The sequence below is a fragment of the Maylandia zebra genome, linkage group LG1 (assembly GCF_041146795.1).
Source record: "Maylandia zebra isolate NMK-2024a linkage group LG1, Mzebra_GT3a, whole genome shotgun sequence".
NCBI classification, from domain to species: Eukaryota; Metazoa; Chordata; class Actinopteri; order Cichliformes; family Cichlidae; genus Maylandia; species Maylandia zebra.
The window spans coordinates 15,213,224-15,230,395 of NC_135167.1; the positions used below are offsets into that span (position 1 = coordinate 15,213,224).

The window sequence follows — 17,172 nt, forward strand, 5'->3', positions numbered from 1 at the left end:
TCCTTTTTGAAGTCTTTATTTTAAAAAAAGGCTTCGCTCTAAATATCACCAGACTGTATCTGTAAGAGAGCTCGGTTTGCGTTTATAAAGTTTTTCCTTTAATGGAAATAAAAATCAAATTGCCAGCCCCAAAAGATAAAAGATCTTGTCACCCATCAAGATCTGCATGTCTCACACTGTCAGGTTTAGCTGTGATAATGGGCTTTTATAATGAAAACAGGCCCAACATTCCTGTGTGAATGAAATGTAGTCATGCGCTCCTTGTTTCTCACATGAATGTTAACAAGACACTGACTGATTATAAGCTCAGAGGTGCTGCTTTGTAGCCAACCCCAGCCTCCGTGTAAAGGATTAGATGGAAAAAAACATGGATTGGATCAATTTTATGTGTATTTTACTGGGATACACTGGTCAGGTACTTTATCAGGTCAACTTTGCTATTTTGGGAATGGATCCACTTTTGTTTCCAGAGCTGCTTTAATTTCTCGTGGCACAGATTCGACAGGGTGCTGGACATTGCTCAAAGATTTTATTCCACACTGACATGACAGCATCACAGTTTTTCAACTGCATTTCCATGATGGGAATCTACACATTATATGCTAAAATTGCTCTATTTGAATAAAAATCTGGGGATTGTTGAGGCCCACTGAGCACTTGTGAACTGTGGTCATAAGGGGTCAGCACCAATACTTAGACAAGCCATGGTGTCCAAACAATGCTCATTTGGTAGTAAAACACTCTGCCATTACACTACCACCAGCCTAAACTGTTGATACAAGGCAGAATGGATCCATCCTTTGACCAGATTTTGACTCCAACATCTGAATGTTGCAACATTTTTCCAATCTTCTATTTTCCAATTTTAGTGAGCCCGTCTGAACTGTAGCCTCAGTTTCCTGCTCTCAGCTGACAGGAGTGGCACCCAGTGCGGTCTTTTGCTTGGTGTAGCCCATCTGCTTCAAGGCAAATGTGTTGTTCAGAGATGCTTTTTTGCATATCTTGGTTGTTACAAGCAGTTATTTGAGTTACTGTAGTTTTGGGCCATTCCCTATAAACCCTAGAGATGGCTCTGTTGTTAAATCCCAGTAGATTAGTAGTTTATGAGATACTTAGGCCACTCCCCCTGGCATCAACTACCACGCTACATTCAACGTTGAAAGTTAGCGGGTTGTCTTGACTGTATCTACAAACCTAAATCCACTGAGCTGCTGCCATGTGATTGGCTAAATGGATATTTTCAATGAGTTGTAGGTAAGACGAGTACCTAATAATAAAGTGACTGTGAGTGTTCGGAAACTTTCCCCCTAAAAGATTTATTTTGTTTCCAGCGTTTTTGTTATTTTTAAATGAGCATTTTGTAGTTTTTTGGCCGTTTTCTTTTTAGATCAAACTATGGTATCATCATTTAAACCATTTATGAGCACAATTACAACATGTGAACTGTTTTTCACTTATCAATGGTATATGGACTGATTATTATAGATTGTATTTGAGCGCTCAAAGCACTTTAAACAACATGCTCCTTTCACACACATTCATACAAGCATTTTTGTCTACACTAAATAGTGTCTAACAATTACACGGTGATACTTTGGCATGCAGACCGGAGCAGCCAAAAACCAAACCGCTACATATCTACGATATTTTCCCCCACTCTGACTAAAGATAACAGGTCAGTGCACAAGAAATTGGGCTGAATCCAGTGTAGTGTTTACACGTGTCAATCAATGCACAATGACATAACTGACTGCCTTTGTTTCCTTCTATTGGTCTATTAAATGGTTTACTCTGTCCCTCTGAAACCAATTAAAATTTCAACAGGTTTTCTGGGCATTTTCACTATGAATGAGTTGTTTATGTCACACTTTTGCTTTGGAATGGCTCCACAGTGTAGTGGCTTACACATTCTCCCAACAAGCAAAAGATACAAAGTTTGTATCTTTCCCGGGAGGAGAAACAAATCCCTTTTGGGTTGTGTCGGCAAGGCGTACAAACTTGTAGAGCAACACACCATGGTGACCCCTTTAGAATAAGGGATTAGTTGAAAGTAGCTTCTTTTTTTTTATTATTCTGCTTTAGATTTTAAACCAATTAGAATCAAAAACAAGGCTATATGCAAACATAACTCAGTTAAAAGGGCACTTTTCATTTCAAGCTGTCGTATTAGAAGAAAGATGGCCAAAGTGCAACAATTTCACTGTCTGGCGAGATCTTCTTCAGAGCGTGCCCTGACTGATAAAACTAAAAATTCAATGCCAGTCTTTAAGAGGAAACCTCCCCCCATCTAATTTGTATCTTAACTATTGTTTTTCACTTGTTTGTTCACTGGGATATGTGCTCAAATGTATTATAATGATATTAAGATACGAAGTTGTACGCTGTGTGCGCGCGTACCTCAGCCACTCTTTCAAGCAGCGGCTCTAGCCAGTGGTCATTACATTCACAGTGAGAGTCCAGGAAGGTGAGGACTGGTGCTGTGGCAGCATCTGCACCACGAACTCTTGATCGCATCAAGCCTGAGGGAAGTTAAGAAAAGAAGTGTGATTAAAAACAACAGTCCTGCTGCCAGACTGAACACTTTCATCCCACATGGTGTGCAGCAGCACTGAGATTTCTTTCGGGCATAAAAGTTATGATAAAACCTTCTTCTTCTAAAGTACCTTCTCTGCGGTCATTTCTCAACACGCGTACTTTCTCAATCTTCCCCAGCAGCGCTCCATCCTCAGCTGGAACACACACAGACACACACAGAGCAGTGATGTTTATTTGTATTTTCACACTGATGATGCTAGCTTTGTTTGCGTGTGTTCACACAACTCACGATTATCACTGTAGTCATCAACCAGAATGATCTCTTTGACCAAGTGAGGTGGACTTTTCTTCAGGACACTAAACAGAGTGAGATCATATAAAAATACAGCACATCTGCCTCAGAATTTGAAAGTACACAAAGCTCAGTATACACGCCTACCTGACCACAGTCCGCAGCAGAGCAGAGCGAGCCTCATTGTGGAAGGTGATGACAACGCTCGAGGCCGGCAGGTCTGACTTCCACTGCTTATGTCTGCAACTGCACAAAAACAAGACAAAACCCCCAAAGACATAAAAATTAGGGAAAAAAAGAGAAAAAAATGGTTAAAGTATGAATGCTTACATGCGTAGACAAACACGCCCACACACACAAACAATCACGTCACCGAATGTGTGAGCCAAGCTGTGAGCTGGAACTGGTCAGTAAAGCGATTTTGAACACAATAAATACGATGGCGCACATAGTGACACTGACACACACACAGAGGATGCAATGACACACACTCTCATGGAGTAATGCTCTGCTGCAGCTGGGATTGACACTGGGTTTATCATACCGTGAGGCAAAAATCCCATGAGATGACGGGTGTGCCTGTGTATGCGTGTATTTGTGTGTGCGAGCATACCCAAAAAGACAAATCCTGCACCGAATTTAAAGTAAGGAACATGAGTGATAGGGCACTACATGAGAGGAGAGTGACAAGACAGAGAGGAGAAGGAGGAGGAGGAGGAGTGAGCCGATAAGGGCATGAAGAAAACTTTCTATTCCATCTGTCACTTAACTACAGCCACTCTGTCAAACCTGGAGGTAAAAACCCAGAACAGATACGTTTTACAAGATCACGTGTGAAGGTGTGCCATTAGTATTGGCTGTCACACTTGCATAGTTGCTGTATTCGTGTTCATTTCTACTGGGGGAAAAAGCATCAGAGATTCAAGTCATTTTGATCCTGCGTTGAAAACAACTAGGTGCTTTTGCTGAAACAAAAACAACTGGGCTATTTTTTCCTCCTGGAAATGTTTCACAATGATTGCTGCAGCACGCTCACAAATTACAAAGACATCGATACCAGATCAATAGGAGACACATCCTTGCTCTTTTTAGTAGGCTAATGGCTCCAACTGTCTACTTTTGACCAACATATAAGTAAGGCCAGGTGACTACTTTAACTATGGCAGCTGGACTAATCATTTAGACTATTATGGAGTAGGTCAGTAACATGTTTGGAATCATGTTCTTTTTATATAAATAACATCAAAAAAGTCTAATATCAACATATTTCAAGGTATTTCACAAGCAAAGTATGGAGGGGTCTTTAAAATTCTATAAGATTATGAAAAATAAAACCACAGAGAATTTGAAGAACTTATGCACGGTAGATTGCAATTATCTATGGAGCAAAATAAAAGCTTGGTACTTGTCATGCCTATGACTTTCATGGCTTCAGGGAGCACTGGATGAAAACAAGCAATTCTGTAGTGGAAATATCTGCACGGCCTCGGGGACTCGAGCAAGAATCAGCATCACTGAATGCAGTTTCTCTCTGCATTAATAAAAACAACTTTAAACTCTCCCTTTGCAAAGAAATAAAACAGCGATCGGAGGAGCAACTGAGGCGGAGAGGAAAACTGGAGGCTATTTTCTGTACGATATGGAAAAAAGGACTTGTTTTGGAGCAACGTCTGTGGTCATGGAGATTTTCTGGGCTGACTTGCTCGTTTCAGCAAGACCATGGTAAACCACAACCTGCGCGTACTGCAGCGGCACAGCTCCACTGTAAGTGTTCACGTGATAAAGCCCGTAGTCTCGGTTTTTCACTCGCTCAAAGTATTTGGTGCATCATGAAATTTAAAAACCATAAGAAACCAAAACTGTTCCTCAGTTCTTACATGCTTACAGTGGTGTTTAAAGACAAGGTGACGCTGCACCCTGTCACAACTTCACTGAAATGTGTTTAAAGGGAACAAATTGAATGAGAATATGCATTAATAAATATCTTAGTTTAAACACGTGATATGGAATGTTTGTATTAATCATTTAAACCCTATATCATACCAAATATAGAGGACTTAAACTTTCACCATGACGTTTTGTTTATGCTTGCTTTTTAAGAAGTTATTTGTTAGTATTGCTTAGTCCATGTGAGATATATCCAAGATAAAGAAGTCTCTACAAGTCCAGGAAATGGTGTTCCAAATATTTTGGATACTACATATATAAATCCCTTTTTCTGCTGCTGTATTAGAAAAAGTAAAAACTTGCTCTTTAATATTTCAACACTTCAGCGGTGCCTGTTCTCTAGGTGTAAGGCCTTTCTGCTGACATTTTTTCACACAATCCAGCGATTCTGTCTTTATTAACAAAAGGGTAGCACCAGAAGTTAGGACATGCAACCAGACTTATACAACGCTAATGGACTTTTCACTGCCAAAAAGGCCTGTTGAGCTGACTAAAACCTAATATTCTTCTAATAAAAGAATCCAAACGAAGTCATTTTATGATTTTGTTCTGTCCGTTACAACAAGCAGAACAATACGCAGCTTTTACAGCCTGTGGGTTTATTTTAGCACTAAGGCAGACAGTGTCTGCTCCACTGCTACTTCCTGGTTTCCACTGTAACCACAATAGCGAGAGTTCCTGAGAGATCTTATCCAGTCTGGGATCAATTAGTCAAATCAACGAATGTGATAAGACAGCATGTATTCGCAAAAAAAAAAAACCCCTTTCGATCACCCATGAAAAAGCAGAAGTTAAGAGGGATGTCATTGTGTTTCACATATTAGCTGTGTGTGTGTGCAGTGACACAGGTACGTACTGATCATGTCTCGTGTCTGGTACAGCTCTGTCCATTCGGAGTTTGTCACTTTCCACCTGGTTGAACTTGTTTCTGGCGTAGGGGTCTTGACCTGGCCGGACCACCGTGGCTCCAACATACAGATCCTGGTCAAAATCCTGCCAGCGCACCTTACCTGGATGGACACACACACACAAACACACACACATTAGGCACATCTCCAACCAGAGATATCCACAATAGATGCGCGGCACACACTGCTTCCCAGTCAGTTCTGTGACCACTTGACCAGGCTCATTCATTTGAAGGTGCCATTTCCTTCAAGGTCACCTTTTTGTGCACCAGCAGTGACTTGATTTTGGGTTTGATGTGGCCAAAAAGCAGCATGCAGCACGGGTCAGATTGTTTCTCTCAAATGTTTTCACTTCATGTGCCTCGGGACATTACAGCAGAACTTTGTGTTGACAGTCTGGCGCAAAAGCCACTGTGACTGTCCACGCTCCTACTTCAGCTGAAAACTACTCTTTGATCTCTCGGTCATAGCCAGAGACACAGCTCTCATCACAAGCAGCGCTTCTTCACAGGACATTTGGGTCATTTTGAAAGAGAAGTTGATGTTTGTATTGCCAGGGTGCAGCCTAAAGATAGCAACCCTAAAAGGAGCGCAGGTGTGTGCGTGAGAAGACAACATTCAAAAGGTAAAACTGGGTAAATTTAAATCAGGTTTGCTTTATGATTCTAACCTCAGATCTTTTTGTAAAAGCGCCGTCTATAATATGATGCTATAAACCCACAAAAGTGGTATATTAAATATTCAAATGCACTCCAAAAATATTAAAAACACTGGTGGTAAAAAACTGGTGAACCTAGGTTTTAATACGAAATATTTTCTCATGTGAATTTCTGGGAAATCACGTTAAATAAATACAGCACATCCAAAAATAAAAGCCACCACCAAACGCGATATTAAAACCTTCAACAAAGGCTGCAAATGCGTCTGACGAATGAATGGGATTACAGATCAGTGGGAATATGAAATGTAGGAGGCAGCCTGGCTGATGCAAGAATCCTTCACGACTGACAGCGAGGAAACCTGGCTGCTTCAAGCTGCTGCTTGACGAGGCAGCGACATGGCACTGAGGAAAGCTGACATGAAATTTATGCCGCCTGTATGCGAAAATACGCGGGAGACAACTCAGCCGACAGGGCGAGACTACTTTGGTAAAGCCAGGAAACACAAAAGAACATTTAATATGCACCGCAGACAGTCAGGGAGGGAGCACTTGTTAATTTGTTGCAGTTTAGAAACATGATTTATAAGATCAGTATAAATAAAAATATTTTTTTAGTGTTTTGTGTCGTGTCAGTTTGACCAAAATACTGAAACGCTGCAGAATAAACAGAGAAAGCCGTCACGTTTAGTTTCACAGTTTATCTCCGACTATTGAGACGCAGACACACACCAATAATAACGCAACTAATTAGCTGGGTGCAGCTGTCACGCTAACAACTCGAGCATGTGGCAGTGAGAGATTACGCCATCTCCCAGCATAGATGAGCGCGTGCATGGCAGAGAAGTTGAAGAGCGCGTGTGCGTCTGCGCGCGTCTCCTGTGGCAGCACGTGAACGTGGTTCGCGTGTCAATTAACCGAAACTCGCGACTATGATCCGCTCGCGACTGTGTAACGGTGCCTCGGAGACGCGTGCGTCAGAGTGTGTGATGTCCTTGCTGATATCTGTGTTTAGTGGCAGCGAGTAAGCGATGTGGTGAAATGAATGTTAAACCCGGGGTTGATTACTCCGCTTCCTTCAGCGGATTAACGCTCCGCTCTCTCCGGGTTTGCCCCGTTTTTCTGCTGTGTTCGCGATACCGCGAGGCCTCTTCGGCAGGTACATCTATGTGCGCTCAGCCTCTGTCATGCAGTACTGGTCAATGATGCGATCAGCTGGCTGAAATTATAGCTGTTTGAACAGCTTTCACTCTCACTCCGACTCTCGGTCGCTGAACTGTTTCAGCCCACAGCGGCTGACTGGTTGTTGTTTTTGTTTGTCGCCGCATTTTGTAGAAATCCCTCATCACGTTTCTAAGTGATGCTAACTGCCAAAAAGGATTCAAGCTCAGTGTCATTCCCCCAGTCTGTGCTGAACCATGAGCCCTCACTGCCTAGCAGACAGCTCAGAGGGCACCAGTGCTCGATGTGTATTTAATGGATGCGTTTCAATTGAGATGCATCCTGATCCCACTGCCTGAACTCCAGCACCAATCTGTGCCACTGCTCCCGTGCACCAAGTGATGCATTCACGAACCTGCCACTTAGTCACTGTAGTCACTGAGAAGGATGTTGATTAATATGCAAAAGCTAAAAGATTCCCAAGTTATTGAGTTTGGCGTTACTGAAGCTGTGTTACTATTTTAGGCTTAAGTAGGGAAAAGACTGCTTCCCCATGTGCTACAAAACACTCCGTAGATTCATAGGACTGCGACTGCTGAAAATGCGCCCACATAGAGTCATTTATCAAGACTCACTACGGCACTTCATCTATAAATAAATGAATACTCTGACCAACACTGCCACTGTCTGCGTCTTATTCAGCAAATAGCTAGAAAGAAGTAGATAAATGGAAGGGCGTCAAATCTGAATTTTTATAACGCGTTTTCAGCAGATTTAGAAACTAAAATCGCAGCAGAGAATTGGATCGCTCCACTTGCAGGGACTGAGATTAACACACCACAGTTGGCTAAAGCTTGTGACAAGTTAAATCACTATAATAACAGAAATATGCGCTAAACACACAGACTGAAACAACTCTGTTGTTTCACTGGCACAAAGACTAAAACGTTTTGGGAAGAGGTCGAGGTGACGCGTGAGAAAATTTGTTCAGAAAGAAATTCCACTGGACTCTGAGCCGCTTCGACTCCTTTGCATCCACAAGAACATAAATATGAAAAGTAAACAAAGTGGCGTCAGCTAAAGTTCTAGCCAAAAATCTATAAAAGCATCATTTTAAATAACTACACTCAGCAGCCACTTTATTAGGCCCACCTAATCAGCAAATCACATGGCTGCAGTTCAATGAATTTAGGCATGTTGACATGGTCAAGGTGATTGGGGAAATAATTATTTGATCCCCTGCTGAATTTGTAAGTTTGCTCACAAAGAATTGAACCCCCCCGCATCACATATCTGGCTAATCACACAAACAGGTGTCACCTTCTAACTGAACTTCTTACTGATAACGTTGTAGCCTGTTCCAGCCTCATTCACGTCTACAGTCCTGTCCCTCGACATCATCTGACAGCTCTTTAGTCTCACACATGGTGGTGGAGAAGTTGGACTGAAAGAAACTGATTTTGTAGACAGGTGTACTAGTTTAAATACTTTAACTTGTGTAATGCGTTTTTTTCCTGGTGTTTTGTTTTTTAAATCTGTTTCAATTTAAAAAAAAAAATAGAGATTGTTCATTTCCCTGGAAGTGAGCAAACTTACAAATTCAGCAGGGGATGAAATAATTATATACCCCACTGTGAGTCTGAATGTGGGATGGTTGTTGGTGGCAGACTTGAATACAGCAATATTTCCCAGCACTTTGGCGAATCGAAGCTATGAGGAATTAAGGGAGTTCTGAAGGCAAAGAGGGATCAGCCTGGTACTGACGAAGTAGCCGGCGAGCGCAAATAAATGTTTAGTACCAGACAAGACAAATGATGCCAAACGTTCACTAGAAAGAATAACACATACTGAGAGCTTTGAGGAGTTTTTTCTTCACTTTGTAAAGGATTCGGATCTGGAAGAGGGCCAGTGCAGGCTTGTTTTGACTTCTCTGAAAAAAATTTTTTCTTCTTGTTTCAGAGGATTTGGATGTGTTGAATGGAAGGAGCATGCTGTTGCTCCCTCCCCATCTTAGTCATTTTTTCCCCTTGTTTGAATAAAACATATTTTTGGCATGCTCAAACGGTAAAACGATAACAAAACGCTTAAAAACAACCATGAAAAATAACAAGGCGTCAGTGCAACAATGAAACATTTCTAACATACTCAGAGTGACACCGTTTAGTACATTTTATGCTTTAATTTTTTTTTAAAAAATGAAGATCTGAGGTATCGCCTCACCTTTTTACTTTATAATGACTGTCTGAGTAGGATTAGATAGAAAACAAAACATAACCAGCACCCATCTTTGATGAACCCAAAGACTTACTTATTTACTCTGTTTTTATTAGTAAATCTTTTACTCTTCCACGTATCTCTTAGGCTCCATCTCCTTGTTCTCTTGCTTTCTCAACACTTTCCTTCCGTTTTCTTTCTGCTCTTCTTAAGTGTCCTTGTGTGCTCTGGGTGATGTTGTGATACGCTGTCATTGCTGAGTGTAATGTCACCCTGAAATTGAAATGCCCTCACTTCAACATTCAAATTGGATAGCATTGCTGGATCAGATAAGAGAGTGTGTGTTCAGCGTTCGCAGGTCACGGGCCTGTGAAGGAGGGGCGTTGGCTGCTTCTGCTGCTTTGAGTCAGCCTGACGATGGGTGCTGAATGAGAAATCAGATTCTCCTCCTGCTCTCCTCTTGGCTGCTGGACACTGAAACAATGTCTCTCAGAGTTTGGGTGGAGACGCATAGTTGGTTTGTGGGAAGATTGAAATTGGCTGCCTGGATTATTTTGGACAGGCAATCGGCTCCAACCTGTTTTTAAGTCTGAACCATACAGATGTGCGTATTTCATTGGGTTCCCTCGCTGTGGTTATTCAAACACGATAAGGTTAAGGATGTTCATGTTCTACTGGTAATAAAACAAACTATGCTGCTGTGTTACCGCGTTTTGAAAAAGGAAATGGTTTCGGTTGTGGGAACATGATGCGGAATACTCTCTGGATACATGAATGTGGTTTACAGTGACTGCAGTGCACATGCTCTGCAGCTGGTATGCATTTGTGTCGTGCCTTTTCCTAGAGTTCAGTCACAACTGCAAGCAATGAGAAAGCGAACTCCACAGATCCTGAAGGATCAAGAATAAAAGATAAATTTGACACACGTGTGCCTCAGACATGAATCGTTCCTGCCAGTTAAAGGGAACTACTACACTACTTTTACAGGACAGCAGGTCTCGGGAGCACTACTGCAAATGTACCACTACGTTAGCTACAAGTTTAAGAAGTTACGAAGAAGACAGCTTACCAGAGCTCTGAAGCTCCATTCCCATGTCTGCACAGGACAAATTAAGCGTTATTAGGACAACACAACCAATGGCTGTCAAGATGCATTGTGAGCAATAAACTGTATATAAAAGCTGCCAAGCCTGACAAGTTAAGTAAATGTGATTTTTTTTCTGACAATGTGTGCTTGCAAAGATAAGAAGAAGTCTACTTCTTGCATGATTTATTACCCTTGCAAACACTTTATTAACAAGTATGTCATCTCAATTGCTCATATCAAACCTTAATTATGTATGATTTTTTTTAAATTATGGCCTCATTTTAAGTAAATACAGACAGTAAGCCACAGCTTGCTTTTGGCTCCACTAATTTACAAGTCACTACTGTATAAGAGTGAGCATCCACAGTTTTTACAGTCAGATCCACTCCTCCTCCTGTGATGTGTGGTTTAAAAAACAAAAACAACAATATACTGAAAGCAGGACTCCACCCCCCAATAGCTGAGGCCACAGTGGCTACATCCAAAACTGATATATGGTGTGTGGTTTTAACAAGGAGAAACAGCATCTGGAATAAAAACAGATGTTTCTCAGTCTGTTGCATTGACTCTATTGAAGTTGTAGCACCTCAGAGGTTTGCTCTCTGAATGTCCCCATTTAGCCGTGTAACTGGGCCAGAGAGGTTGTGATATATGATTTGTGGGGACGTTTCCTACCTGGTGGCAGTGTCTCCGGGCCGTGGGCTTTGTCGTCAGAGTTGTGACCTTTGGTCCTACCGGACAAGTCCCTGGACACCCAGTCATCCTGAAAACATTAAGAAAGGCGGTTAGTCACAGTTCTCACACTGTGAGCTTGGGTACAAACAGCAAACAAACCTGAAGCAAGGCAAACAGAAGTGAGTTGAATGTATGAACATCTGATTTGTTTGTATTTGGAAGCGCTGTGAAGATTACAGAGAGAAATGTGCAAGGAAAGACAAAATAGGACCTCACAATGCAACGTAACATTCAGAATGGAAAGAGCTCATTTTAGCTTCACTAGTTCAAGTCTTGGACACCGCTAGAGTAGCTCTGCGTGAGTCCCAGCTCGTAAATGATCCCCATTTATCTTCTACTGGACCTTGATGGACATTTTAGCTCTTCTATCTTTATAAGCCAACTTTGATCTGATTGGCTTTCCTTCAGAAAAAGGTTTAAACAGCAGGTGGGTGGCTGTGTGAGCAGAGCTGTACGCATGAGAGCACATTAAGGATATTCCCTCCCTTTGACATCAAACAGAGCAGTTTGAAACCGAGCGTTTAGACTTTTCTGGAGCCTGAGAAGCACCTCCAGTTTGAGCGCTCCTTTTTTCAGTGAAACCTCATGAAATCAAATTCACTATTTAGATAACAGGATGTCCAGCAAACATGGCTCTACTGGTCAAAGATGTTGAACGGTCAAAGCATTTAAAAATCAATAAATTATCCAGTCAACGTGTGCTTTAGAGCGGTTTCATCATCAGTTAAAATACGCACACTCCCGTGATCATCTGCAGCCTGTCAGTTTCTCTCCGTTAGCCATTTAAAATCAATGCTGGCAGCGATTCAGAGGTCGACTCGTTCGTTATTTCACTCACTAATTTGGCTGTTCCTTTCCTCCTCTTCTGTTCATGATTCCATAATTTCACTCATTCATTTTATCCCTGTAAAGTCATCTTCTGAGCCCTTCTGAGAAACACCGTCATTGTCTTGCCCACACCATTTGTACAAATGGACAGATGACCGAGCCACCCATCCATCCTCTTGTCCACATAAGTTACAATTAAAACCCACCGGATCGATACGCTGGCAGGGAACACAATTAGTAGCATTCACTCTGGGTCCAGGCTGCTGCCCTTGACTTCAGAAATACTATTATTCAGCTTTCTTATTTGCTCTGTAGCCCGCATTTCACCTTCAGCCTCTCCAAAATGTGTTATTGATCCGTTTTCTTTATGCCTTCAGGACAGGCAATAACGACGTGATGTCACAAACCACCGCAGACCGTACTCAGCTGTTAATTTCTACCTCTGACAGAAGGGCTAATAGGGATTTTCACAGCTTTTTTATGCATTAATATTAGCAAAAACAACTGCTGTTGTTTTCTGTGACTGTTGCCCATCATTTAACTGTATGCCAAATTTTTAAATCATCTGCTGTGGACAGAGTCTCAGTCTGTTCTGAAACCACAACCTTTTCTCAGTGACTGCAATAAGATTAGACCGTCCACTACCTGCAACAACTATATATAAAAAAATCCTACATAAAATCAATTTCTATAAGTGCTCAGGACAGATGAGTGTGCGCACAGTTAGAGAGTAATGTTCGGCGTAGGATAAAGACTAAAGCTGGCAGTGTACTTCCTGTGCAAACACAGTCTGACAGGTTCTGAGGGGTAAGAATAAAACATGGGGGCTGATTTTCTGGTAAAATAAAGCAACAAATTGGTGCAGGACTTCTTCCTGGTGAAGCAGTTTTCTGAAAAGGAAACAACTTGCAGACATTTTACTATCAACTCTTCAAATGCTGGCTGCATTATGAGCAAATAATAAGCCACCTTTCATTATAATAAGTGATTGAGAAGAGATCAAATTAAGATTATACTTGTTATAAAGGAACACACCCCCTTCTTGAATTCTCATTAGTTTTGATGATCTGTATTCTTTGCAGTCGCTGATCATACTCGTGTTTGCACAAGTCTTTCAAGTACGACCAAACACTTCAACGTGATTATAAGACAATTATTCATATCAGCCAAGGTGTCTCTTTGTCTCTGTCAAGACAAATTTGATGGCATCTATCACATCTTCACTCTCGCCCAGCACGCCCACCCCCACCAGGAAACTGTCATCTGTTTCTTTATACGTCTGGATGCCTCCCAGTCCACCGCGCAGACCCACTACAGAAGCAGTTACATGCTGAAACGCTGCTGTGAAAAGACCTCCATCTAAAGCATCTGTGCTTATGTGCAGCAGCATCATGCACAACATCAAATGTGCAAAGCAGACCTAGGCCAGTGCACAAAGACACTGGATAACCAGGGGATCTAACCTAACACAGCTGATATAAACCTTACCAGAGGACTTTATATATCATGAAATGAAAAAAAGAAAAGAAAAAAAAACTTCTAAATGAAGTCCTCATTTTTAATAAAGGCAAGGCAAGGCAAGGCAAGGCAAGGCAAGTTTATTTGTATAGCACAATTCAACAACAAGGTGATTCAAAGTGCTTTACAGAGACATTAGAAACAAGAACAAATAAAAAGCATGATTTAAAATTGAATAAAACAAGCAAATAAACTAACTAACTAGTTAACAAACAAACAAACAAACAACAGTATATAAAATCAAAACAGATAAAATCAGAACAGTAGATAAAATCAGTAGTTAAATGTAAGTTTTGAAATTTAAGCTTAAAGTGTGGATTTGGTGCTTTATTCAAATGCAGCTGAGAACAGGTGAGTCTTCAACCTGGATTTAAATAAACTGAGTGTTTCAGCTGATCTGAGGCTTTCTGGGAGTTTGTTCCAGATATAAGGAGCATAAAAGCTGAATGCAGCTTCTCCGTGTCTGGTTCTGACTCTGGGAACTGATAAAAGACCGGATCCAGATGACCTGAGGGATCTGGATGGTTCATACTGGGTCAGGAGGTCATTGATGTATTTTGGTCCTAAACCATTCAGAGCTTTATAGGCCAGCATCAGAACTTTAAAGTCTATCCTCTGACGGACAGGCAGCCAGTGTAAGGACCTCAGAGCTGGACTGATGTGGTCCACTTTTTTGGTCTTAGTGAGGACTCGAGCAGCAGAGTTCTGAATGAGCTGTAGTTGTCTGACTGATTTTTTAGGTAGACCTGTAAAGATGCTGTTACAGTAATCAAGCCTACTAAAGATGAATGCATGGACTAGTTTTTCCAGGTCCTGTTGAGACATCAGATCTTTTATCCTTGATATATTCTTGAGGTGATAGTAAGCTGACTTTGTTATTGTCTTAATGTGTTTTTCTAAGTTTAGGTCTGCATCCATCACTACACCCAAATTTCTCGCCTGGTTTGTGGTTTTTAGATGTATAGATTGAAGTTCTCTGGTGACCTGTAATCGTTTTTCTTTGGCACCAAAGACTATTACCTCAGTTTTGTTTTTGTTTAGCTGGAGAAAATTGTGGCACAACCAGTCATTGATTTCCTCAATGCATTTACCAAGAGCCTGTACAGGGCCTCGGTCTCCTGGTGACATTGTGATATATATTTGTGTGTCATCTGCATAGCTGTGATAGTTTATTTTGTTGTTGTTTATAATCTGTGCCAGTGGGAGCATGTAGATGTTAAACAGAAGGGGTCCCAAGATGGAACCTTGGGGAACTCCACATGTGATACTTGTCTGCTCAGATGTGAAGTTACCTATTGATACAAAGTATTTCCTGTTTTCTACGTATGTTTTGAACCAGTTTAGTACAGTTCCTGAAAGACCTGTCCAGTTCTCCAGTCGTTTGAGTAATATGTTGTGGTCAACTGTATCAAATGCTGCACTGAGATCCAGTAAAACTAGGACTGACATTTTTCCACTGTCTGTATTCAGACATATGTCATTAAACACTTTGGTCAGAGCGGTTTCAGTGCTGTGGTTCTGTCTAAACACTTCTCCTAGCCCTTACAATTTGTGGAGGTAAAGTGACCTACACCCCGTAGATTCTACTGATATTTAATCGCATCAGTAAAGCAGAAGGCCATTGTACAGTACACCATTAAACACTATGTCGTGCACTAGAGACATTTTTACACGTTTCTTTGCTACAGCAGGAAAAGTACAGGTGCTGATAATACTGAGTCTGTTAGAGTGATTAGTTCCAATTTTTTTCTTCATTAGTTTCCATTTTTAATTCATCTCAAGATTTTTGTTTCAGTTCAATTTAACTCCATTCGCTTGCTTCAGTTTAGCTTTTAGTATCTGGAAATGTATGAGTTTATGAGTTTCTATGTTAGTCTTTTATTACTATACTGTGGGGTAGCGGGGTATTACAAAAGATCTTAGTCACATACAACATATACACCAAAGCCTCCGATTGGCTGCTGTGCTGACAAACCTGAGGAAAGTGAAAAAGACTAAAACTGAGGACATCTATTTTCTTCTGCTTATCCAACTCTGGGTCATAGGGGGCGGAGTCTATCACAGCTGTCATGAGGTGAACACCCTGGACAGGGCTTACAGAGAGAGAGAGAGAGACAACCATTCAATTTAATGATTTAGAAGTGCCAGTTAACCTAAAATGCATGTTTTTTGACCTAAAGAGGGGAAGAGGGTACCGAGATTAAACCCACACAGGGACAGACTCCACAACGAGGCCAACGGTTTTTAGTTACATCTCTTCTTTTTTCAGCGATTCACTGTGGAAATGTCTTTACACTGACACAACAGGAAGTTTCGCCGGTCTGGCCCACTTACGGTCGAGGTGGGCTGTATGTGGCCTACGATGTAAAAGGAGTCCAACATCCCTGATCTATCAGGAGTGTAGCTTGGCTTATTTGAATAATGAAGGCGGTTCCTTGTTCCACACGGATATCTTCTCGCTCCAAATCTGTGACCTTGCAACCTCTTTAGCCATCTCACAACATACCCAGCAGGTCTGAACAAACTCAATCTCGCTCTCTCTTTCTTTGTCCCCAAAAGGATTCGTTTGTTTGTTTGTTTTTTTTAAACAAAGAAGACAGTTGGAGATGGAGGTGAGCAAAAAGGCAAGAAATACTCTTAAAATAATAGCTGGAAGATGAAAGAGGAGTCAACCAGAGAAAAGGTAATTGGAGATAAAGTTGGGGGAAAATAAATCCCTGGTACATTTGAGGCCATGGTTCTCAGCCGGAAAAGGGTGGAGTGCCCACTCCGGGTCGGGGATGAGTTCCTGCCCCAAGTGGAGGAGTTCAAGTATCTCGGGGTCTTGTTCGCGAGTGATGGGAGAAGGGAGCTGGAGATCGACAGACGGATTGGGGCTGCGGCTGCAGTAATGCGGACGCTGCACCGGTCAGTCATGGTGAAGAGGGAGCTGAGTGTAAAAGCGAAGCTCTCAATTTACCGGTCGATCTACGTCCCTACCCTCACCTATGGCCACGAGCTGTGGGTAGTGACCGAAAGAACGAGATCGCGGATACAAGCGGCGGAAATGAGCTTCCTCCGAAGGGTGGCTGGCCTCTCCCTTAGAGATAGGGTGAGAAGTTCGGCCATCCGGGAGGGGCTTAGAGTAGAGCAGCTGCTGCTCCACATCGAAAGGAGCCAGCTGAGGTGGTTCGGGCATCTGGCAAGGATGCCCCCTGGGCGCCTCCTGGGCGAGGTGTTCCAGGCATGTCCCACCGGGAGGAGGCCCCGGGGCAGACCCAGGACACGCTGGAGAGATTATATCTCTCGG

The 17,172-nt window shown here is 42.0% G+C and overlaps 1 protein-coding gene across 2 annotated transcripts in view; it reads right to left on the minus strand.

Annotated features, from left to right (window-relative positions):
* Positions 1-17,172, minus strand: part of galnt2 (UDP-N-acetyl-alpha-D-galactosamine:polypeptide N-acetylgalactosaminyltransferase 2) — a 69,028-nt gene that overhangs the window by 16,910 nt on the left and 34,946 nt on the right. Inside the window, exons 2-8 of one of the 2 annotated variants that reach the window (XM_076882026.1) lie at positions 11,478-11,565; positions 10,785-10,811; positions 5,631-5,784; positions 2,975-3,073; positions 2,825-2,892; positions 2,664-2,729; positions 2,398-2,519 (exon numbers count right to left, since the gene is read on the minus strand). In XM_076882026.1, coding sequence (XP_076738141.1) covers positions 2,398-2,519; positions 2,664-2,729; positions 2,825-2,892; positions 2,975-3,073; positions 5,631-5,784; positions 10,785-10,811; positions 11,478-11,565 — 624 coding nt within the window. The remainder of the gene's footprint in view (positions 1-2,397; positions 2,520-2,663; positions 2,730-2,824; positions 2,893-2,974; positions 3,074-5,630; positions 5,785-10,784; positions 10,812-11,477; positions 11,566-17,172) is intronic. The other variant, XM_004539486.6, reaches the window with a different exon arrangement.